The 25,678-nt window shown below is 41.3% G+C and overlaps 1 protein-coding gene across 5 annotated transcripts in view; it reads left to right on the top strand.

Moving 5' to 3' along the window:
- LOC122547178 (rho GTPase-activating protein 7) overlaps positions 1-25,678 on the top strand; it is a 190,359-nt gene that overhangs the window by 148,168 nt on the left and 16,513 nt on the right. For all 5 annotated transcript variants that reach the window (XM_087995231.1, XM_087995235.1, XM_087995233.1 and 2 more), the window contains 7 exons: positions 4,232-4,295; positions 6,966-8,371; positions 11,027-11,197; positions 14,331-14,490; positions 15,236-15,434; positions 22,207-22,420; positions 23,167-23,281. In XM_087995231.1, coding sequence (XP_087851357.1) covers positions 4,232-4,295; positions 6,966-8,371; positions 11,027-11,197; positions 14,331-14,490; positions 15,236-15,434; positions 22,207-22,420; positions 23,167-23,281 — 2,329 coding nt within the window. The remainder of the gene's footprint in view (positions 1-4,231; positions 4,296-6,965; positions 8,372-11,026; positions 11,198-14,330; positions 14,491-15,235; positions 15,435-22,206; positions 22,421-23,166; positions 23,282-25,678) is intronic.

Here is a 25,678-nt window from a genome sequence, read left to right as displayed (position 1 = left end):
AGCTTAAATTTAGACCTGTAGTGCATGGTCATATTTGAGGAAGTCTAGGAACCCTATCCAATCCATGTGGCCCTAACTACTGTGAAGAACTGAATTGATTATACATAATGTTGTGTTCTTTAAACACTTGGCAGTTATTGCATTGTCCTTCAATAAAACCTTTAACCCTTACAAAGCATGAAGTTTAAAGCTAGATTCTGATCATTCAGGGAAATGAGGGTTACTGGGAAAACACTGAATAGGACGTGAGGAATGTCAGATCAACCATGATCCTATTGAATGGCAGTGCAGGCTCGAGGGGCCAAATGGCCTACTCCAGTTCTTTATTTCTTATGGTCTTAACAGCAGTAAAGTGTGCAGCTCAGTAATTTTGTTATATAAAAATACTAACTATTTCCTCAGCTTCTTTTAGATTTCTTGTAGTCAATAGAAGGCTTATGGGTGTCAAATGTAATACTTGAAGTCACAGCAAAACACTAGTATAACAGAAGACACCAATCTAAAAACTACCACTGGCCATCTCCGTTGATCTTACTGAAATAGTTGAGAGTAGTGTTTTGGGAATAGCTACTACTTTTTTTTTTTATGCTGCAAAACAACCTGAACTCTTTGTCCTAGTTATTAATGCATGGGTTGTCTGTTTCAGCTTGCAGTTTTCTGGGCAGCAGTTGTTAAAACCTATTATTATGTAATGTCTAGAACCTGGGATCCTAAACGTCACCCAGAATTTACACCAGAGATATTCACGAAGAACTGAGATGTAATTCTAGTTAATTGAAGGAAATTACAGGGTTTTGTGGTTAGCATAAATTAAAGGTTGATTCTAAGCACGATGATAAAAATAGTGTTGTGGTGCATCACATTCTGGAAAAGTACTGTTGAGCAAAGAAATCTATAACTGTTATGTCATAGAATCACTACAGTGTGGAAACAGGCCATTTGGCCCATTTGAGTCCACACTGAGCCTCAGAGCATGCCACCCAGACCCACCCTATTGTTGTAACCTTGCTTTCCCCGTGATTAATCCATCTAACATGCTCATTCCTGGCCTCATTCATTTGCCTAGTCTCAGTTTGCCTGCATTTAGCCCATTTCCATGTAAACCTTTCTTATTCATGTACCTATCCAAATCTCGCTCAAATGTTGTAACTGTATCTGCACTTACCACCTCCTGTGGCAGGTTGTTCCATGTATTCCGTGCCCTCTGTGTGGAAAAAAAAGTTGCACCTCAGGCCCCGTTTAAACCTCTTCTCCTCAGCTTAAACCTATACCTTCATTTTTTGGACTCCCCTACCTTTTTGGGAAAAGACCTTGGCTATTCACCTTGTTTATGTCATTAATTTTTATAAACCTCCATAATGTCACCCCTCGGTCTCTTATGTTCCAACAAAAAAAGCCTAAGCTATCCAGCCTCAAACCCTCCAGTCTCGGTAGCATCCTTGTAAATCTTTTCTACAGCTTTCCAGTTTAATAACATCCTTCCTGGAGCAGGGCAACCAGAATTGTATACAGTACTGCAAATGTAGCCTCACCACTGTCTTGTACAGCTGCAATATGATGTCCCAACTTCTACACTCAATGCACTGACCAATGAAGGTAAACGTGCCACGTGCTGCCTTTACCACCCTGTCTACGTATGACTCCACTTTCCAGGAGCAATGTACCTGCACCCTTGGGTTTCTTTGTTCAACAACACTCCAGGACCCTACCACTAACTGTATAAGTCCTGTCCTGGTTTGTCTTACCAAAATGTAACATCTTGCATTTATCAAAATTAAATTCCAGCTGCCACTCCTCAGCCCATTGGGCTAGCTGATCAAGATCTCATACTCTTAGATAACCTTCACTGTCCATTATACTACCAATTTTGGTGTCATCTGCAAAATTACTAAGCAAACCTCCTATATTCTCATCCGGTTAGCACTGCTGCCTCACAGCACCAGGGTCCCAGGTTCAATTCCAGCCTTGGGTTGTGTGGAATTTACACATTCTCCCCGTGTCAGCGTGGATTTCCTCCGGGTGCTCCGGTTTCCTCCCACAGTCCAAAGATATGCAGGTCAGGTGAATTGGCCATGCTAAATTGCCCATAGTGCTAGGTGCATTAGTCAGAGGGAAATGGGTCTGGGTGGGTTACTCTTCGGAGGGTCGGTGTGGATTTGTTGGGCCGAAGGGCCTGTTTCCACACTGTAAGGAATCTAATCTAAATCTAAAAATATAAATGACAAACAACAGTGGACCCAGCACTAATCCTTGGGTCACATGCCTCCAGTCTGAACAACAGCCCTCTTCCACCACCCTCTGTCTCCCAGCATCAAGCCAATTTTATATCCATTTGTATCTAGGGTGAGCTAGCCCATGAGATCTAATCTTACTATCTAATTACTGTGCAAAACCTTGTCGAAGGCCTTGTTGAAGTCCATCTAGACAACGTCAAAGCCATGCTGAATATCCCTAATCAGTCTTTGCCGTTCCGAATGAACATAAATCCTTTCTCTCAGAATTCTGTCCAACAGCTTACCCACCAGTGATGTCAGATTCACTGATCTATAATTTCCTGGCTTTTCCTTGCAGCCTTTTGTAAATAATAGCACAACATTATCCGCCCTCCAGTCTTCCAGCAGCTTGCCTGTGGTTGTCAATAATTCAAATTTTGAACAATTAATCTGCACAGCCTTGTTTTTGTGTGGATTTGCATAAACTCTGCTATATTTTCCTCTGTTTTGCTGAGTTGCAAGATTCTTGTGAGAGTGTCATAATTTTATGTTTATCCCGAAAGGAGACATGCCGGGATAGGTCAGGTTTTCTACATTTGGGTGAACTGAATATCTTTCCTCATCCACATTCATCATGCACTCCATAACTTGTCCAATGGTCATAAACACAAAAACTGCTGGTGAAATTAGTGACTCTGGCAGCAACTGTGGAGAAAAAAGCAGGATTAACGTATTGAGTCCAATACAACCCTCCTTCAGAATTTCAGCTCTATAAGGTTAACTCCATGTCTCCCTGCAGGTGCTGCCAGAACCACTGCTTCTCCAGCGTTTTGCCATCTTTTCAGGTTTCCAACATCCATTTGTTTTTGTTTCTAAGTAACCTTGGCAGATCAATATAAGTTAGTTAATTACAATTTCTTGAGACGTGTATTTATGTGCCAAAATGCTATGGAGATTGGGAGAGGACGGGGAAAAGAGAGAAGTTGTTGTTAAACGTTATCGGCGGCTGTCCTATTCAGTTCAGGTATGAGGAGATTACAAATTTTAATGCTATATAACTTTTTTAAAAAGTTAACACACAAGCTCTTAAAATAGCATGCCATGTGAATTTTGACACTGTAGCCACACACTTGCTGGTCTAATACCTAATTAAATCTGAAAACTGAAGAAACTACAGTCTTTTCTGAAGTTCAGACATCGCTGTTTAATGATGGACCAAAAATCCTATAGACAATATAGTTTTGCAATATTGTAATGAACCAGAGAGGTGTTAGAAGAAAGTGAAGTGAATCCCATGAACCATTCATTGTATTGTGTAGGGTCCTCATCCAGACACTGACATGGGCTGTCTCAAACTCTCATGGTGCGAAAAACTATACAACAAGATGCTTATTGGTTTAATATATCACATTATTTGGAAAAGGATTCTCAATTTCACATGGGTGAAACAGTTATGTTATTTTCTGCTTTAAAACAAGAAAAAGCAGCTGTGTAGATGAATGCCAATTGAAAGCTATCCAACCAGGTGCAGGACAGGTATGCACCCAGGATAATAAAAAAAAATTGTACCTTAACAGTGGGAACTAGACTGGTGTCTGTAATTTCAAACTCTCCTGAAATTCAAACTTCTGCTAGCTTGACTATAAGAAGCCACATGGTTTAATGAAAATCAACTGCTTCACTATAGCCAAAACAAAAACTTCTGTAAGAAAGAGACTGAAGTAACTCCAATGTTATTTTTTACCTCTATCTAATTTTGTGTGTGATAGTCTGTGTGAATCAAGTGAGGGGTACGCCATATTCTTTTTAAACCTCTGGAGAAGATGTAGCATAATAAATACCCTCTTTATTTTAAATTTCAATATAACTTGTTGCTGGTAACAAGTAGATTGGAACAATCACACTGGCAAAAAAATATGCACACCTTGCACAATTTTTTGATTACAAACATTTTTTTTTAAAAAAAAAAAGCACATTCTGTCTGTGACACTCTTAATTTGGATACTTATTTCTTCCAGGCGATTGAAAACACTGAACAAATGTGCAATGATGAAATTGGAAATTGGTAGAGAGAGAAGAAAGGTGAGTTCAATTTATTGGCACTTTATTTTTCACCATTGGATTGGAGTTTAAAATACAGATTCAATTTCTTAATATGCATGGTCTGTTTGAGAAAGTAAGGCTGTTGAAGGTTCAAGAATGTATTATTGATTTATCAATAGATTTGTAAGCTGAAATAGTTTGCCATTGAGTTCCCAATTTGGATCAGACTTTTCAGAGGAAGAAAGATCTGAAGGTGAAATAACATCATACTTCTATATTTCAAAAGAAATACATCATTGACCTGGCCAAAGTTCATAGGTTATTCTTGCGAACAGAGAATGGGTGCCTTGGGGGGGGGGGGGGGGGGGGAATGATTGGAAAAGAAAGGAAATGTATTTTATCTTGTAAGCAAATGTACAAATCTGATATTGTTCTACTTTGAAGATTCAAACTTGATTAATTCAAGAATGAACATTTAAAACATTTCCAATCAGTGAAATTGTGCAATTGTAGGGATGCCAGAAAATTCTCCTTGCACAAAATTCTTATTCATGTTCATTTTCTTAACTTTTTGGTTAAATTATTCATGTGTTTTCACTTATTCAGAACTAATATTAAGAACTACCACCAAATTATTGCATTAAAAGTAACAAAAATAGATGTTTTTAGTAATAGAAATTAATATTGCTAAATTGCACAGTAAGAATTACTGACCCTTTTTCTGCAGCTTCCTAAATAGAAAGAACATTCTTTGGAGCATAAAACCCTGTTATGTTCAATTTTAACACCTCTGACACTGTGTATTTGGCCTTTTATTTTTGCAAACAATAGAAAAAAACCTACAAATTTCCCCAAATACATATGAAGCTGTGAATTTTACTTGATAGAGGTTTATAAGATGATCAGAGGAATAGATAGAATAGACAGTCAGAAACTTTTTCCCCGGGTACAACAGAGTGTTACAAATGGACGTAAGTTTAAGATGAAGGGTGGAAGGTATAGGGGGGATGTCAGGGGTAGGTTCTTTACCCAGAGAGTGGTGGGGGCATGGAATGCGCTGCCTGTGGGAGTGGCGGAGTCAGAATCATTGGTGACCTTTAAGCGGCAATTGGATAGGTACATGGATGGGTGCTTTAAGCTAGGACAAATGTTCGGCACAACATCGTGGGCCGAGGGTCCTGTTCTGTGCTGTATTGTTCTATGTTCTATGATAGTTATGTACAGGTAAGTTGAAAGTAATACATGTTCCTTTTCAATACATAGACAAATTAGGCCTGCCAATATAACTGATCTCCAAATAAGAACAATTTACTTGCAAGCAAAATGCACCCTAACTGCAAATCAATTTGTTTTTAATGAAACCACCAATGTACCTTCAGTGATTTCCCTCTGGTAAGTCTGTCCTTCCTTTTTTGAGGTGTTCTGAGAAAACTCTGCAAAGGCATGATTAAATATTCATTTTTTTGTGATCTACTAATCATGTAACATTTTTGCAAGGATCTAAGTAAAACTAATACTAAATAAGTGTTTAAAATGTATGTACATTACTACAGAAGATGGTTGAGAAAATCCCTTAATCTCTCAACTGGAGTAGTAGCTAAGAAGTGATTAGCTATATACTCATTGTACATGGCTTATTGAAGATACTCATCCATTCCAACCTGTCTGGATTTGTGAAATATTGTACTCCATATAGGTTGAGCTCTAAATCCATTTGCACCAGTTACATTACCATGGTTGATTTACTTCTAATTTTATAATGCTCACCTCCCATTTCCAAAAGCCATGCTTCCATTATTCAAGTGGTCCAACCCTGTCATTGGCCGCCTCCTTACCTCAGCGCTGTGAATGTCGCAACTCATCTAAGAAGTCACAAATCATTTCACCAGCTTTATAACGTTGTACATCGTCCTCACTTCTGCCTTGTTCTGGTAGTTGATGTCTCAGCATATTGATTTCAGAATTCTTGTTTCAAATTTCTCCATGACATCACCTTGCCTCATACTAGCCTGCTTTGTCCATTCCTTTAACACAATTTCTTATCATTCACCACTCCTCTTCCTTTTTCACCACCTGCAGCTGAGATTTGCCACTACTCCTCACTCTGGCACACACTGCTCAGTTCTATCCATTTTTTCTTTCTCTCTCTCCCTCTTTAACTCTCAAACCCCAGTCCACCCCAACCCTCTCTTGCACTTGTTCTCTTCCTTTCTTTTTCTCTCCCTTTCTCTCTTGCTCGCTCTCTTGTGCACTTTTTTTTTCTCATTTTCTTGCTTTCTTCTCCCTCCCTCTCTCCCTTGTATGCTGTCTTTTTCTCTATTGCACTCTTTTTTTTCTCTCTTCTTTCCTTCCTCCCATCATTTTCCAAACCATTCTTTACAGCCATGCTGTATAAATGGCATTCTAGCCCCTCCCGTTTCTTTCCTCTTGACACTGCATATGATCCTTCTTGTTTGAAAGTGTCCAAGTTCACGAACAATATAAATACAGGATCTTTTTGATTTTGATCATAAACCAAATTCTACTTGAGTTTCCTCAAACACAAGCTTGAGTAAAGTTTGCCATTCACTGTCAGACTTGATTGTGACTTGATGCCTGAATACCAAAAAAAAAGTTCACCACCAAAGATTCATGCCCCATCAGTGATGGTGATATCTGTTCATCAGTGTTTGCAATCAATCAGTGCTTATGTTTGTCTTCTGTTTTCAGAGCGATGATTCTGAAGATGAAGATCCTTGTGCCATCAGTAGCAAATGGACTTTTCAAAGGCACAGCAAGCAGTGGTCTCGTGTCGAGACATTAGAACTTTTCCATTCGGAAAATCTTTGCTTACCCAGTAGCCCATGTTTGAAGACAGTTGACTGTGATGATATATTCCCAGAGCTGGAAGAGAAGCAGGAAGTTTCATCAGTTCACAGTAGCAGCAGTGCGGGCACTGATAGTATCAGCTTGCCAAAAAATTCTGAAATGCACATTACAGATTTTGAGACTAGTCGAAGTTCCTCAAGATGTTCCTCAATTAAGTTGCCGTCTGCAGACACCTCTTTGAGTGGCCCACCATCTCCAAATGAGCTCTCCAGTTTTGGTACTGATGAAAAGGTCACTCAAAAGTTCTCAAAGACCAGGGGAAAGGGTTTATTAAAGAAAATGGAAAGGCTTCGATTAAGAAGTTCTAGTCAGAAAAGGAACAATCAACAAAAATGTAGGCCATTTATCAGTGCGCCTGTACTTCAAGAAGGATTTGATGAAGAAAAGATGAGAAATCTCAATTGTTTTGACGTTGCTGAACTTGATGAGACCTTTCTTAGACAGAACCCGTCATACTCCTCCCAAACCTGCAGTAGTAGCAGTCAATCCGAGAACAGTAGTACAGTAAGCACACCAAGCCCTGTCCTTCGAACACGGAGTCAAACCTTAAGTCGAAATCGGGATGGGATGTATATGGAAAGTTTTGATTCAGCACAACCACCCTGCAGGAGTATTAGCCAACAGAACTTTATAAATGAGAAGTGTCAGCATGACCATCTTCTTTTTCAGATTCCACAAGGCCACAAACCAGGAACATTTCCGAAAGCACTTCAGCATGGTATTGTCTCACCAATAGACACTTCAGTAAACTGGAGAACTGGCAGTTTCCATGGTTATCGTCGAAGTAGATTTGGCAGAGACAGTAGGGTGAGCAGTTCAAAGGAGATTGACTGTAGGCATGACTCCCATGATGACTTAGATAATCGCATGAGTATATATGATAACATTCCAGGGGCCCTTGTTCACCTGAACAATGGAGTGGTAGCAGATGCAGCTGATGATGACGTGTTTGCAGAACTGGATGATGTCATGGAGCATGTGAATGGCCTTCAAAGACTTGTGAACAAATGGTCAGAAAAGTTTTCTGATGAAGGAGAATCTGATTCTGCAAATGACTCAGCATCTCCTTATCCATCCTCTCCAAAGGACATTCATTTGGAGATAGAGAAACATCTTGGGTGTGTTAATGAGGAAATGCAAGCTAGTAAATTGGATATTACAGAAAAGTCTGTCAATGATTTGGACCCGTCAGTCATGCATTACAAAAGGGACTCTGGAGTTGGCTCATCGTTGACGCACAGTCACAGGTATTAGCAACTGATCTTTTTCTTTGATGTAGAACTGCAAGGGCTAGAGGTTTTTACATTTATATTTACAATATTATAGGATGTATTTGGTGTAACCATCATCTATTGTGTTAAATGAATCAATTACTGTGATCACTTTCAAAAACCTGTGCTGTTGAACGTTTGCTGTTAGCCAATGCACACTACATATGCAAATAAAATAGTTATATTAAGTTTTGTACCATATGCCTTATCTAAAATAAGGCTCTTACTTACACTTAAGTTTTCTAATTCCCATTTATATTCCCAGATTAAATATAGAGAACTACTGTCATGATATGATATTACAGTCATGTGCCTTTTAAATATAATCAAACAAAGTGACTTGGGTTAGTGCAAATGCAAATAATGTAATCAACTCAAGTTCCCATGGGTAACGACACTTGGGAACCTTTACTCTTCGAAGTATATTGGAAGTGCAAAATCTTTTTTTCATAAAACATTTATTATTTTAACTGATTATTGTGATTATAATATGCTATATAGTACTAACCCCTTGACATAACTATTGCTAACTAACCATTGATCATAAATTCCCTGGTTCAACTTCCCTAGTTCTTGAGCTGTCCAGTCTGTCATTGTTTCTTGTTCCTGAAGAAGGGCTTATGCCCGAAACGTCGATTCTCCTGTTCCTTGGATGCTGCCTGACCTGCTGCGCTTTTCCAGCAACACATTTTCAGCTGTCATTGTTTCTAACCTGGGTAATAGAATGTAGTCCCCTCTCCCCCATTACTTTATCTCACCTTATGTATGTAATCCAGGCCATGGAGCATACTGATTTAGAATAATATAGGTTTTGTGATGCATGTCAGTTTCAGATTTGAGAAGGAATTCAGTTCATTAGAAACTTGTGTAAATTTTGTAGCGGACTCTGGAAGTTAATTTTAAGGTTTTAATAATGTGACCTAAAGCAAACTCATCCCATTGCAATGGTGAGATTCTAAGAAAAGTCAGATGAACTTGCAAAAGTATATGAACAATGTTGATTTTTTATTTGGCTTTGTGAGGAAGATAATCAGTAGTTTTCAGAAAATCTGAGTCTTACTATTGTGGGAAACAGAACTCACTCTCGAATCAGCCTGAGACAAAGCCTTGGAAACAAGAACAATTTATTACAGCCTTGCAAGTACCGGAAGCTTCTGCAATCAAGCAGAAATGCGCGCGAAAACCGAGCATGTTAGCATTCTTATTCAGTTTACAAGTTGCGGAATCACTCCTCCTCCCTTTTTCCCATCTTATATAAGCCGATTACCTCACTTGCTTTTTTTCCTCTAGCTATTTTCTTATCTGGGCATCCTGCTGTCCTTGTATGTCTGCATTCTTTTGTTCCTTGTTTGTTACAGCTTGTTCTTTTATCCAGTTTCTCTTATCATGCTATAAGCTTTATTGTGAAAAGCCCCTGCTGCTGCTTTTTGTGGTCAACTGCAAGACTTTAAAGTTATTTCCTAGCTTAAAACTATTTTTCTTTAAAAGACCATCTATATTCATTAAAGTCTTAGCCTTAAGTATGCTACATGCTACAAGAATTCCGCGACCGTTTGTATAATGTCCCACCCCCGCAACACCCCCCCCCCCCCCCCCCCCACCTGCAGAAACTACATTTCTAACCTCTAACACTATTACACACTGAAGATGGAGGGTTACATTGTACTTTGCTCAAAAACTGCATGAGTTCATGTAAAACTCCATTATCTCACTTTTTAGATTAGAATCAATCTAAACATCATGGCATAGACCGAGAACACAGGGGGCTAACACCTTCAACATATTGTCTAGCTATCACCATTGTTAACAGCTAACCCAAGAATGCAACCTTTTTTTAAAAAAAAGGTTTCGTGATTTACACATGAAAGAAGTGAAACTATCATGGTATTCTAACAGATGAAAGGCTTAACAATCAATTTTTCAATGTATAATTTCAGTTACATCACACTAAATTTTTGCTATAAATTCTGTTAGGATTGAGCCCTCCACTACCACCTGATGAAGGAGCGACGCTTTGAAAGCTAGTGTGCTTCCAATTAAACCTGTTTGACTATAACCTGGTGTTGTGTGATTTTTAACTTTGTACACCCCAGTCCAACACTGGCATCTCCAAATCATGACACTGAAGATGAACCTTGTACACTTGAGCTTGCTTTCATATGGACACAGGCACTAGTAGGCACACTTTTAAAAGTTCCAACGTGAATTTTTTTTTAACCAAAACTAATTAATTTGCACAAATGAAACTGATTTATTTTAAGTTTTCAGATTTCAAACGGGTTTACTCACATGGAGAGCTAGACATGCTTAATGTTTTTTTGTGATTAAAGCCATTTCCAGTGTATTAATAAAGCTGTATTAGGTTCCCCTTCATAAATATCCCCATAGGGGTTATTAATGCAAAGAGAAAACTGTTCTTTTACACCAGCCAATTGTACTGGTTCCTTGAAAAATTTACCTTTTTTTTGATTATTTTAATACAATAAGAACTTCAACTCTAATCTAAACGCACTCATTCGAGTTTAAATCACAGGATCTTTTGACACCTTTTTTTTATTTTGGGAAGAATAGAACTCCTCCACCTCTCTGGTAGAAAGGTATTGCCAGACTAATGTTGTTTTTATATTGCAGGCAACAGAGGTTATGCTGGCAGGGTGAACTGAACTTAAATCCTCAGAACTTACATCTCCAGATTGATAGCCAGTTTGCAGCTCAGCTCAACCTCTTACAGAAATTGGCACTCCTGAAGCTCACCACCCTGATGGACAAATACTCCCCCTCCAGCAAGCAAGGCTGGAATTGGTAGGCTGTTGGATATAATTTAAACTTGATTTGTGAAATATTATAATTCACAAACACAATTCAAATGTTTTATTGATGTCCTCTGTACCCCTCAAATTAAATGCAACCTGGTTAGTTGGTCTTTCCTATTCATCACTTTTTACGTGTGTGTGTGTGTGTGTGTGTGTGTGTGTATATAAAACGACCTGACTAAAATTGTACCAACCCCAAGGGATTAATTTAAAAAGAATGTTAAAGTTACGTGGATTGAAGGTTGTAAGAAACTATTTTTGTAAAATTATTAATGATTAATGTCTCTTTGAAGATCAAAGCAGCATTCTTTAATGTTGCATTTTATAGTATTAAAATATTAGCTGAAATAAAATGTTATCTGTTGCATAAGGATTATATTTCTCTTTTTCATTGTATCAATTTACAGATTGCCCATGGCACCGTTTGAACCAGACAATTCTTTATAACTGTCTTGTATGATTTCAACACACGACTGCAGATAATTTATATTTTTAGTTAATGTATTCATCCTTTCCCTTATGATGAGATACCTGACAGCACTAAAACTTTTTTAGTGTTTGGATGTTTACTGATTATGCCATGGCATGTGCCTTTTCTAGTTGCTCCTGAATAGTTTGTGCTAGATTTTATGGTGTAAGAGGGACCATGAGAGTCTGGCATACCAATTGGTGTGGGGATTGGACGCCCTGCCCTGGATTTTCTGGCTTTCCCCATAGCAGTTTAATGGCTTCTTGGCCATTTGTTTTTTTTTTAAAGGAGAACTCTGCCTATGCTAATTAAATAGTCTGCAACTCTCTGGTCCCAGCAGTATCATTGGGAGTGATGAACACTGCTGGGGCTATTCCCAGCTCTGAAGAGCAAGGAGCTAGAGTTAAACCTAATAAGTGCTGGGGTAAATGGAGGTGAGGTAGAGGCTTTTATTGTGAGTCGAGAATGTGGTGCTGGAAAAGCATCGAAGGAGCAGGAAAATCAATGTTTCGGGCAAAACATTCCTGATGAAGGGCTTTTGCCTGAAACATCTAATTTCCTGCTCCTTGGATGCTGCCTGACCTGCTGTGCTTTTCCAGCACCACGCGTTCAACTCAAATCTCCAGCATCTGCAGTCCTCACTTCCAGTTTTACTGTGGGGTCAGGCACCTGGTGAGGGGTTTAGTGGGATGAAGTGGACTAACCAGGAATAGAGAGGAGCAGGACAGAAGGCTTGGAAAGGCGTTGGTGGATCCAGGAAGCTTGTTAAGGTGGACTACTCTCATTCCTTGTCACTAGCCCACGTAGTGAAAGCTCCTGGGTTTCTCACACAATCTAGGTCTCTCCCTCTACTGGTTAAATCTGAGTAGTGCTGATATTGATGCCCTTATGGCCACCTAAGGGCCTCTCTGCTGATAACATTGTTTTTATCTAATCATGGGTATTGTTATTACTGGCTGGGACAGTATTTAGTTTCAAACCATAGCTACCTTTGAGAACATGGTGTTGAGCTGTGGCTTTGATCTGCCTTAGCTCATTTGGCGTCAAACAACCCAAAATGCCATTAGATTAAATTCCCTACAGGTATGGAAACAAGCCCTTCAGGGCCAACAAGTTCACAACGATCCTCCGAAGAGTAACCCACCCAGACCCATTCCCCTACGTTTACCCCTGACTAATGCACCTAACACTATGGGCAATTTTGGATTGTGGGAGCAAACTGGAGCACCTGGAGGAAACTCGTGCAGACACTGGGAGAATGTCTGTCTGTGTGGAGTTTACGCAGTCGCCAGAGGTTGGAATCGAACCCAGGTCCCTGGCACTGAGGCAGCAGTGCTAACCACTGAGCCACCGTGCCACCCTATTAGATAGAGTTCCAGAACTTTGACCCTGTGATACAGATATATTTCTGAGTCAGGATGGTGAGTTGCTTTGAGGGGAACTTGCAGACACTTGTGTCCCATTGCCTCTGTGTTGCTCTTGGCCTTCTAAATGTTAGCGAATGTGAGGTTTGAAAGGTGCTGTCTAAGGAGCCTTGTTGAATTTCTGCGGTATTCTTTGTAAATACTACACACTACAACTGCTGTGCAACAGTAGTGGAGGGAGTGAATGTTTGTGGATGGGATGCCAATCAAGAGGGTGTTTCTATCCTAGATGGTGTCAAGCATCTTGGGTGTCATTGAAGGTGCACTCAACCAGGCAAGTGAGGAATATTCTGTCACACTGCTGATTTCTGCCTTGCAGGTGGGGACTCGGGAGGTATGAGAGTCAGGCTGCAGTGAAAATTTCTGCAGGGACAGGTATATAAGCAGTTGGTGTAGTTTAAAGGGCATTGTGCCTAGATTTTGTGAACTCTCCTTTTTTAACTGGCTTCTAGGGGGTCCTGTAATTCAGCACAGAATAACTGTCTTAAAGTGACAGTCATTTAATTTTTATTATCTAGCCTCAAAGAGGACTTGTAGTACTCTCACTCTCAATTTAATAATATAGTTAGCAGCTGTATTGTAATGAAACTGTCAGAACTGGCCCCTGTTACTGTGTAAAGCTGATTACACATCTATTAGAATTGGCAGTCACGTATTGCAATCTGGAAGCTACTATGACTGATGCCCTGATTTTCCGCCAAACATAAATTGTTTCAGGCTTTGCAAATGCAACTAATACAGACTCTGAATGGGAAATTGACCAGGTCTGTACCATTCTTGCTTTGAAAATTAAATTTTAAGCTGTAATTCTTGCTAAATAGCTCTTTAACTAACATGTATTCAGTTTTGTTCCTTCAATTTATATTTTAGTTTTTTTCCCTTTTTTAAATATTATGCATGTTAAAATGTGTATTCTAAACCCTACTTTTAAATTTCCTGCTTTGCTGTTTGTGAGAATCCTCCTGTCTTATTGGCTGACCAGTCTGTGTTTACTTCCATGCATCGTTTTTGCAGCTTAAAATTCAAATCAATGTCAGAGGAAATCTAGAGTTCGCTGAATCTTTCTGGGCAGTTTTATTACAGATCAACTAAGAATGCATCGCAGCTTTCCTGAGTGACTGACTGACTGTAAAATGCAGTCCAATATGTTGTGTGTTCTGTTCAGTCCAAAAATTGCCACAATAGTTGTAAATAAAATCTTATTAGCTATTGAATTTCTGATTTTATAGGACAGTTCCAAAGTTTATCAGGAAGATGAAAGCACCTGATTACAAAGATCAAGTAGTGTTTGGCGTTCCATTGTTGCTAAACATGCAGCGTACAGGGCATCCGTTACCAAAGGGTATTCTGCAGGCCATGTATTTCCTCAGGAGCCATTGCCTTGATCAGGTTTGTGTAAATTTTTTAAAAATGATTTTGATCCATGTTTATGCTCAATGAAAATTAAGAACTTCCAATTTCTTTTAGCTCAGTGAAACCATTGGCTGGTATGTCCTGGTCAAATATAAAATGGACCTATTTGTGTCTTAACCCCCAGCTTCAGAAGTACTCACTCTAAATGTTTGGACTCCACTTTAATCAATCAGTTAATGCCTCCTGAGTGAAACAGGTAGTTTAGTGCCAATTTATGGCAACTTTTATTTTCTTGATTAACTCCTGCTTGCTAAGCAAGAATACTTCAAACTTGGGATTCCTTATAATTTGTAGCAAAATGAAATTTGCACATCATTGTGACCTGAATTAAAAATCTGGTAGATTTTGGATCTTGGGACCATACAAGACAGTTCATGGTGCCTCTCTCCCATATTTTATTTCCATTGACATTGCCCCTGGTGTGTTTGTTAATAAGACAATGTAAAACAGTGTAAAGCAATTTAACAAGTGTTTATTTAAAGGCTTTATATTTAAAAGAATCACCTGAGTATACTTTGTTAAATTTGGTTCCATTTACAGTACACTTGTATAAAGGTTTAAATGAAGCATTAGGTTATATTTTTGATTTAGGATGACTTTGACTTTTATTCCAGTAACTGATGATAAAGCTGTGTTAAATGTTTCTTAAAATGATTTTTAAAAGTTTGTTTACTTTTAATGTCATGATATTTAATCGTCTGTTTCATGTTCATCATATTAGGTTGGATTATTCAGAAAATCTGGAGTAAAGTCAAGGATCCAGGCACTACGTGAAATGAATGAGAGCTGCCCAGATGGAGTCAGCTATGAAGGCCAATCTGCATTCGATGTAGCAGACATGGTAAAACAGTATTTTCGGGATCTGCCTGAACCCTTGTTGACCACCAAGCTCTGCGAGTCATTCCTCCATATTTATCAGTGTAAGAGTACTCTTATTTAAGTCATTAATTCCTCTCTATGGTTTTTATTGACTCTGACACTGATACCCAGATGTTGTTTCTTTCAATATAAACATATTCCCTCCCATTAAAAGATGCTTATTCCTTCTGAGCAAGAGAGAACTTATTTCCAAACACCAGGCCGACTCTTACAAGGGCCAGAGTGATGTGGGCTGTGGCAGAATCCGGTGAGAGGTCAGTTGAGGTCTAGTAAGATGTGTTCGACATGACTAGCCATCACTAGTATCCTGACACAGACAAAGGACACCACTTTGACTGGGAGAAAACATCCATCCTAGGACAGGCTGAACAGAGAAACGAGGCAAAAGTGAGGACTGCAGATGCTGGAAACCAGAGTTTAGATCAGTGATGCTGGAAAGCACAGCAGGTCAGGCAGCATCCGAGGAGCAGGAAAATCGATGTTTCGGGCAAAAGCCCTTCATCAGGAATAGAGACAGGGAGCCTCTAATTCACCTTACCCCAGTTCCAACCTTCCAGCTCAGCATTGTCCTCATGATCTGTCCTACCTGCCAATCTCCCTTTCCACTATCCGCTCCACCCTCCTCTCTGACCTATCACCTCCATCCCCGCCCCCATTCACCAATTTGTACTTTTTGCTACCTTCTCAGTGCTGCCTCTCCCCTTCCCCCCTCCATTTATCTATCCACCCTGGAGGCTTCCTGTCTTTATTCCCGATGAAGAGCTTTTGCCCGAAACATTGATTTTCCTGCTCCTCGGATGCTGCCTGACCTACTGTGCATTTCCAGAACCATTCTGATCTAAACAGAGAAACGCACAGGAATTCCTAGAAGCCTGGCATTCAAACTGCAACTTTATCAATAAACATGTTAGTTTGGACCCCATTTACCAATCTCTGAGAAGAAAACCTGGAAATTAGATTAGATTCCCTACAGTATGGAAACAGGCCCTTCAGTCCAACTAGTCCACACCGACCGTCCGGAGGAACCCCACCCAGACCCATTCCCCCTAACTAATGCACCTAACTCTCTGGGCAATTTAGCATGACCAATTCACCTGAATTGTACATCTTTGGACTGTGGGAGGAAACCGGAGCACCCAGAGGAAACCCACGCAGGCACAGAGAATATGCAAACCCCACACAGACAGTTGCCCAAGGCTGGAATCGAACCCGGGTCCCTGGTGCTGTGAGGCAGCAGTGCTAACCACCTGAGCTATCGTGCTACCCAAATTACATCACCCAACTTAAAAGACCAAGACACTTAAATAGAAAGCTGGACCCAACACGAGCACTTCACCGGAGACTCACTGATGTTAACTAGCGTGGTGACGAAATGTCTGAGAACAAATCTACCAGCTCAGTGAGCAAACTTGCAACCTGAAGATGTTTCTGTTTTTGTAAATGCTTTAGCACAGCCAATTTCACATTAGGCACCAGCAAGCTGCTTATTAAGGTGGATTAGAGCTTACTAGGCAATGGCTTGATGGTCTTTAATTCAGAGACCCAGGTAATGTTCTGGGGACCTGGGTTTGAATCTGGCCACAGCAGATGTTAGAATTCGAACTCCATAAGAGTTCAATGATGACTGTGAATCTGTTGTCAATTGTCAGGGAGAAAACCCATCTAGTTCATGTCCTTTAGGGAAGGAACTAGTATGGTCCTTACCTGGTCAGGCATACATGTGATTCCAGACCCACAACAATGTGGTTGACCCTTAACTGTCCTCTGGGTGATTAGGAATGGGTAATAAATGCTGGTCTAGCCAGTGACACCCGCACCCGGTGAATGAATAAAACAAAAAGTTTCATTAATAGCTCAACTCGCCTTATTAATATTCAGTTTCCTATCTTACCAAACTCTCAAAGCAAACCAGTTATCTAGAAATCTTGACCAGGAAATCTGCGTGAGTACCTGTCAACTTCAGCTCATCACTGGGCTGCAAAGAGTTTCCACGTTGTTTGGTGCCGAACAGCATCTCGAGCCATGATCCACGGGCTCTGACGTGCACATGGCTTGTCCATGGATGTTGGCATCTGGAATTTGCCAGCTCCCAAGGACCATCATGGCACCTCCCCAATTCACTGATCAGGCTCAGACTTGCGTTTCAGGTTGCAGCAGCAACTCTGGTTGAAGGGCCAGGCAGCAAAGGGAGCTTCAAGGACAAGCGCCTGGATAATGGACTGCTCCAGGCTGCGTTTCAGGGCTGCTCACTTGTGTTCTTGAAGCTTGTACACTTAACACAGCCTGCATTCTCACAGTATCCCTGCCTTACTGTGCGTATTAGTGCAAGGCACATGACACATCGGCAAAGGCTATTAGTGCTACTGTATTGATGTGTTATACGCAGAAGGTCTAGTTGGTAGGAAACCAGCTGAATGGGGAGCAACAAAACCTCTTGATGTGCAGCATGCCAAAACTTCAGTTTAACATCAGCATGAGCCAGCTGCCTGAGCAGCAAGTGCAGTGCAAGTGTATTCACCGAAACAGCCACATTGGAAAACTGAGTGGGGGCTGGTCCTCAGTTCAAGCAGGGAATTCTGCGAGTGGTTCAGAGGCCCCAGTACAGGCAGTTAGGGGCATCGTCAGCATGCAGTCTCATGGCTTGGCACAACCACTCGTCCACTTGGGACGTGTATACAAGGATCTATGTGACTGCAGCCCAGGGAAGGGGCAAAGGTCTGGCCTGTAGGGCCACAAGCAACAGACCGAGGGTGTTGCGGAGATGCAAAGGCAGCAATTAAGGTCTGATCAGTCATTTATATAGGGTCAGCTCATCAAAGTCTTTCAGGGGTCTGGGGTGAATAAAAGCCTGAGGGTCTGACAATCAATTGTTGAGGAGAGTGCAAGGGATAGTCTGTCAGGGCAGTGGGGGCATTGGCAAAAGGGGTGGGACAGTTGAGGCTGGTGTGGGCAGGTGGGTGGGTAGCAGAGGCATTGGGAGGGGGTTGAAAACAAAATGGTAACAGGATGGGGTGAATTTCTGTATATAGTGGGGCATGCAGAATAACATCAAAGGATCTCCTGGAGGGTTAATTATTGGTAATGACCTCCACAAAGGGAGCATAAAGAACTAGGGTGAGCATCCTTAAGATATGATGTTATAGTTCAGGGGACACTTGGAAGCTCTCTACTTTGGGGAATGGGTGGAAATGGGGAGTCGGGATAATGCTAGGTAAAAGGGAGCATGGAGACTCTGGGGAAATTGCAGGAGGAGAGCCTTCTGACCAGACCGAGTGCTTATAGAGCTCCCTGAAATCACTTGCTGCTCTCCAGAAGCCAAATGGCTTGAACAACTCTGTGGGCAGAGTCAGCGTCACTTTTGATGGGCAACAGCCTAATTCCTAGAAGCCTAGCATGCTGCAGAGTTCCAGTGAATCACAATGCAGATTAGAGGAACAATATTGAGTTCAACACTTGTTTTAAAATTGTGAACTAGCTCCCATTTTCTTCCTTTTCTTCTAGCTTGTTATCATGTCCTCCTCCAACCCACCACCACCACAACCCCTCAATTCCACTTACTGTCCTTTCCGGTCAGGCAGGAGAGACACCATTCTCACATTTCAATCACTAATCTGAACTATCGACCTCTTTCTCCATCAGCATCCCACACCCATTACCTGCACAACCTGAACCCTCTCTTCTTCTCCCCTCCCCAAAAAAAACCTTCACATAAATGCTATTCTCTCTACAAATAACTTCAGCTCTGTGCTCTGTTGAAGAGTCATCTAGACTGGAAATGTTAGCTCTTGCTCTCGCGCTCGCTCTCTCTCTCTCTCGCGCTCTCTCTCTCTCTAGATGCTGTATAACCCCGCTGTGATCTCCAGTATTTGTTGTTTTCAGTGCAGATTTCAGCATCTGCAGTAATTTAGCTCTTAGCCTAGAATCCAAGTCTGTTGGAGGTGAGGATATTGAAGGGGCAAAGACATGAAGGAAAAGCTTGCAAACTCCATTACATATCATTTTCAAACACTTCATTGAACCTATGCGGGGCATATAGAGTGAAAATGCTAATATATCAAATTTATGTCAAAGGCAGTTTGCACTATCTCATTGGTGCTGACTAAACTGACATTGTAACCTTAGCATTGCTGAAGTTAGCAGCAGTAAATTAAAAGGAGGTGAATGCTGGACAAAAATGCCCCATTGTTTGTGAAACTTCTAAAGGTGTTGAGGGCTAAGGAGAATATTGCTGCATTATTTGTCATGAAAGTGTGACGGTGGACTCTAATGAAGGCATTAGGAAATGGAATGATTGAGGTGGGTCCAGGATGGGAAGTCTGGGGCGGTGGGGCTGAGAGAACACAACAAGCACTTAGTTTTGGGTGTTTTTTGTTGATCACTCAGGTGACAAAGCACCTTCACCATATTGGTGTACAATCCTACCAGGGCCTACCATGATGGATCAGGTAACAGGGTTGCTGAAAGGCGTGCTCTGCAGCTCAGAGCAAGCTGGGAGCACCCTCACTGGGTTAACCTTGCGTGCTATGCTCTACATAATTGAACCAGGCAATGGCCGAGTAGAATTATCCCTGGACTGTTAACCCAGAGACCGAAGTAATGTTCTGGGGTCATGGGTTCAAATCCCACCACAGCAGATGATGGAATTTGAATTCAGTAAAATATCTGGGATTAAGAATCTATTGACCATGACCCCATTTCTGATTGTTGTAAAAGCCCATCTGGTTCACTAATCTCCTTTTGAGAAGGAAACTGCCATCTTTACCTGGTCTGGCCTACATGTCACTCCAGACTCTCAGCAATGTGGTTGACTCTTTACTGCCCTCTGGGTATTTAGGAATGGGGAACAAATGCTCCCTAGCCAGTGATGCCCTCCTCACTTGAATGAGGGGGGGAAAAAAGGGCGGTGAGGTGAATAGATGCTGAGGAACCAGGATAATGGGAGCAGTTGACTGGGGAGAAGTTTGAGGACGTTGAGATGGAGGGAGCTGCGCTTGTGGATGACCAGAGGTGGCTGCATTGGGCCCTACAAGGCTAGCAGGACATGACCAACCAAAGCTAGCCAGATGCAGAACACCACCATGGATACGATAGCTGCATTTGTTTCACATTGTGGGGGCAAACCTCAGCCTGCATTTGTTCCTTTTGGGGATCCCTTTTACTAGCTGCCAATAAAACCCCATGGTTGGACTTGTCTGAAGATCTGCCTGTATGTGAGGTTCTGCTACTTGGCAATGACTCTGTGGGTGATGCTGAGCTCTGGGGTAAGAGGAGCGGGGATTCCGAGGGTATTAATGCAGGATGTACCTGAGTGTAGGTAATGTGCGAAAGTGAGGACTGCAGATGCTACAGATCAGAGTTGTGTGGTGCTGGAAAAGCACAGCAGGTCAGGCAGCTTCCGAAGAGCAGGAAAATCAACGTTTTGGGCAAAAACCATTCACCAGGAATCGCTTGGTGGTTAAACGGTAACCAGGGTGAGAGAATAGAGTTGTTTGTGTGAGGGGCTGTCAGCCATGCCAGCTGTGTGGCATGGCTTTGTGGGTGCTGTCTGTATGCCATAATGAGGGGCAATGCCAGGCTGTGCACACAGACAAGTGGTGACAGCAGCTTTTCAAAGATGGCATGGGCACAATAAATTATGATACTCTGTTGATATCTGCCAAAAGACCAAGTTATTATTGGAATAGCGTGTGGTAAGGAGTGCCCTAGAATTGGATGTGAGGGGTGCCATGACGGCTGGACAAGTAGTTGATGAGACACATTTGATAAGATACAAAACTTAAGCCTCGCAGCAAAAATCCCTCCAAAAGAACTCCACATAACTTGCACTTAGCCAAAAGCAGTTTGACTCAAACCACTGTTTCGTTTCTTCTCACTATTAAAGGGATTTGAATTGCCAGATCTCCTTTCATTTCAGAATTTAAAGCCAATGAGGTAATCTTTTATCCTTCTGTTCAAATGGAACAGTGCAACCAGTTTTCTCCCTGGCTTTTGTACCAAAAGGACACTTAACTGTTTTTAAATGTGTGCCAAATGGCTGTTTTATGAGAGAACAGATGGGGTGATGCGGATCCTCAATTCCAAATTCTGTAAGATCTTGGGTGATCAAACACATGGGCAGTGTTAAGGATTTAATGTACCAAAGAAGCAACAGTGAGCCATTAAGTCCCTTGAGCCAATTCTGTCTCTAAGGCCACATCTGAACAGTTCAGTTTAGCTGCTCGTTTCTCCATTTCCCTTGATGCCTTGTACTTAATGATCCTTTATGCCGGAAGGGAATCTTTCTGATTCTGCAAGTTGGAAATCTTGGGCAGATATGAAAGTATTAATGTAGCCTCATTGATTTTAGAATGTGCCGGTTTCTTAAGCTAATTATGTGCTTTCTTACTGACAATACTATAAAAAGATGAATGTGCACATTGCAGTTGGATATTTTGTGGTTTAAGGAGGTTAGTGTTATTTTTGTAAAAACTAATTATTTTAATGCAATTTATAGGACCTTACTAGAAATGGCAGAGGAAACCTATATCGTTAAGTTTTTGTCAGAAAAGTAGCTGAATATTGGGAAATTGGAACCAAGTGTGTCACTGCATTCCTCAGCCAGGGATCGACCACAAGTCTGATGTGCTGAATGATCTTTTTCTGGCAAATAGAATGTGAATCCCGTTTTTTTTGGTCAGTTATGTTTCATGAAGTTGATTTTTCTCTCTCTTCCACCCCCTCCCCTCCCATCCCACCCTAAGTGCAAGGAATAGTTGCTGCTTGTCCCCGTTTGGTGATCCTCCTTTTGACTTTTGTCTCTGTGTGTGTCTACAGTTCTGCCAATAGACCAACAGCTTCCAGCTGTGCAGTCGGCCATTCTGCTGCTTCCAGACGAAAATCGCGAAGCTCTGCAGACCCTTCTCTTCTTTCTCTGTGATGTCGTAGCTTGTGTCAATGAGAACCAAATGACACCTACAAACCTTGCAGTCTGCCTGGCTCCATCCCTCTTCCACCTCAACACCCTGAGAAGGGAAAGCACTACCTCACGGTAGGTTTGCGATCTTTTATAAAGTAGGACTTTTAACTCCCTTGGAGATGTGAAAGTAAGAGGAATCTCCATGTTTGTGCACCTTTTAAAAGGCATACAATGGGTTATGGATAGACAATTGATTAAAGTGCATGAAGTTGATTTTTATCCCTCTCTTTGGCCACAAGTTAATTACTGCTGAAGAGGCAGCAGTGGTAGGAGCTTCAGACTCGCTCCCTTTTATTAGGTTAGGAGGCTTTGTGAAATACTGTAATATCAGTGGGGATGTGAATGGGTGCACTGTAAAATACATACAGACACCATATCAGGTCATCTCCCATTACATCAGTGCATAGAGTCAGGATTATTCTATGATTTAATTGACTCAAGATTACAGCAACTAAATGGATTGTACAATGAACTGTGCTCATGTGCTGACACAGGCCTGATTGAGTTCCATTCTGTAATGCAAGCTGAATGCTCTCCCCCTTGAGAGAATGTTCGTTTTATCTCCAGTCAAGAGGGGCAGCTTTGAATTTATAATTACAGATAAAGCTGTTCTTTTATTTCTTGAGCTTAGCTTTAAATCTTCAAAGCCAGGCTGCAAGCTGGCTGCTTATCGTCTCCTGATAACTATGATTCTGTGCTGGAGTGGAGGAATGTTGACAGTTGATATCCCTGGAATAGATATTACACAGTTTGTGCTGTAAACAACACTGGCTAACTAGGTAGCAATTTAGAGTCTTTTTTTTCCCTCTTCTTCCTAGGGTGAGCCAGAGGAAGTACAGTCTCGGGAAGCCTGATCAGAGGGATCTGAGTGAAAACCTTGCTGCTGCCCAGGGATTGTCCCACATGATTGCTGAGTGTACAAATCTCTTCCTGGTAATAACCACCTCCTGCAAACTGTTCCTCTTTGGTTAATGAGTGCTGATTAACAAAAATTAATTTTCAATTTTTGTTTCTACTAAAGTCTGTTGTGAATGAAATGTTTATAATTTTAAGTGTGTACATGAAGAAAATTTTCTGATTCAGTATATGGATGTACCTACTAGAGAAGGTGCAAAACTTGATCTACTCTTGGGAGATAAGGCAGGGCAGGTGACTGAGGTGTCAGTGGGGGAGCACTTTGGGGCCAGCGACCATAATTCTATTAGTTTTAAAATAGTGATGGAAAAGGATAGAGCAGATCTAAAATTTGAAGTTCTAAATTGGAGGAAGACCAATTTTGACGGTATTAGGCAAGAACTTTTGAAAGCTGATTGGGGGCAGATGTTCGCAGGTAAAGGGAAGCCTTCAGAAATGAGGTAACGAGAATCCAGAGAAAGTATATTCCTGTTAAGATGAAAGGAAAGGCTGGTAGGTATAGGGAATGCTGGATGACTAAAGAAATTGAGGATTTGGTTAAGAAAAAGAAGGAAGCGTATGTAAGGTATAGACCGGATAGATCGAGTGAATCCTTAGAGTATAAAGAAAGTAGGAGTATACTTAAGAGGGAAATCAGGAGGGCAAAAAGGGGACATAAGATAGCTTTGGCAAATAGAATGAAGGAGAATCCAAAGTGTTTTTACAAATGCATTAAGGACAAAAGGGTAACTAGGGAGAAAATAGGGCCCCTCAAAGATCAGCAAGGCCGTCTTTGTGTGGAGCCGCAGAAAATGGGGGAGAGACTAAATGAGTATTTTGCATCAGTATTTACTGTGGAAAAGGATATGGAAGATATAGACTGTAGGGAAATAAATGATGTCACCTTGCAAAATGTCCATATTACAGAGGAGGAAGTGCTAAAAGTTTTGAAATGGGTAAGGTGGATAAATCCCCAGGACCTGATCAGGTGTACCCTAGAAATCAGTGGGAAGCTAGAGAAGTGATTGCTGGGCTTCTTGCTGGGATATTTGTATCATCGATAGTCACAGGTGAGGTCCAGGAAGAGTGGAGGTTGGCTAATGTGGTGCCACTGTTTAAGAAGCGTGGTAAGGACAAGCCAGGGAACTATAGACCAGTGAGCCTGACGTCGGTGGTGGGCAAGTTGTTGGAGGAAATTCTAAGGCACAGGATGTACATGGATTTGGAAAGGAAAGGACAATTAGGGATAGTCAACTTTTTTTTTGCGGGAGAAATCATGTCTCGCAAACTTGATTTGAGTTTTTTGAAAAAGTAACGAAGAAGATTGATGGCAGAGCAGTAGGTGTGATCTATATGGACTTCAGTAAGGTATTTGACAAGTTCCCCATGGGAGACTGATTAGCAACGTTAGATCTCACTGAATACAGGGAGAACTAGCCATTTGGATACAGAACTGGCTCAAAGATAGAAGACAGATTGGTGGTGGAGGGTTGTTTTTCAGACTGGAGGCCTGTGACCAGTGGAGTGCTACAAGGATTGGTGCTCGGTCCTCTACCTTTTGTCGTTTACATAAATGATTTGGATGCGAGCATAATAGGTACAGTTAGTAAGTTTGCAGATGACACCAAAATTGGAGGTGTAGTGGACAGTGAAGAGGGTTACCTCAGATTACAACAGGATCTTGACCAGATGGGCCAATGGGCTGAGTAGTGGCAGATGGAGTTTAATTCCGATAAATGTGAGGTGCTATATTTTGGGAAAGCAAATCTTAGCAGGGTGTATGCACTTAATGGTAAGGTCCTAGGGAGTGTTGCTGAACAAAGAGACCTTGGAGTGCAGGTTCATAGCTCCTTGAAAGTGGAGTCGCAGGTAAATAGGATAATGAAGAAGGCATTTGAAATGCTTTCTTTTATTGGTCAGAATATTGAGTATAGGAGTTGGGAGGTCATGTTGTGGCTGTACAGGACATTGGTTAGGCCACTGTTGGAATATTGCATGAAATTCTGGTCTCCTTCCTATCGGAAAGATGTTGTGAAACTTGAAAGGGTTCAGAAAAGATTTACAAGGATGTTGCCAGGGTTGGAGGATTTGAGCTATAGGGAGAGGTTGAACAGGCTGGGGCTGTTTTCTCTGGAGCATCAGAGGCTGAGGGGGTGACGTTATAGAGGTTTACAAAATTTACAAGGAGCATGGATAGGGTAAATAGGCAAAGTCTATTTACCCTATCCATGGGGTCAGGGAACCAGAACTAGAGGGCGTAGGTTTAGGGTGAGAGGGGAAAGATATAAAAGAGACCAAGGGGCAACTTTTTCAGAGGGTGGTATGTGTATGGAATGAGCTGCCAGAGGAAGTGGTGGAGGCTGGTACAATTGCAACATTTAAGAGGCATTTGGATGGGTATATGAATAGGAAGGGTTTGGATATGTGCCGTGTGCT

Source organism: Chiloscyllium plagiosum, unplaced genomic scaffold, assembly GCF_037043375.1.
Source record: "Chiloscyllium plagiosum isolate Xiang-an unplaced genomic scaffold, Cpla_swu_hap1 HiC_scaffold_16, whole genome shotgun sequence".
In the NCBI taxonomy this organism is placed as follows: Eukaryota; Metazoa; Chordata; class Chondrichthyes; order Orectolobiformes; family Hemiscylliidae; genus Chiloscyllium; species Chiloscyllium plagiosum.
The sequence above is the reverse complement of the archived record's forward strand: the minus strand, read 5'-3'. Positions and strand labels throughout refer to the sequence as shown.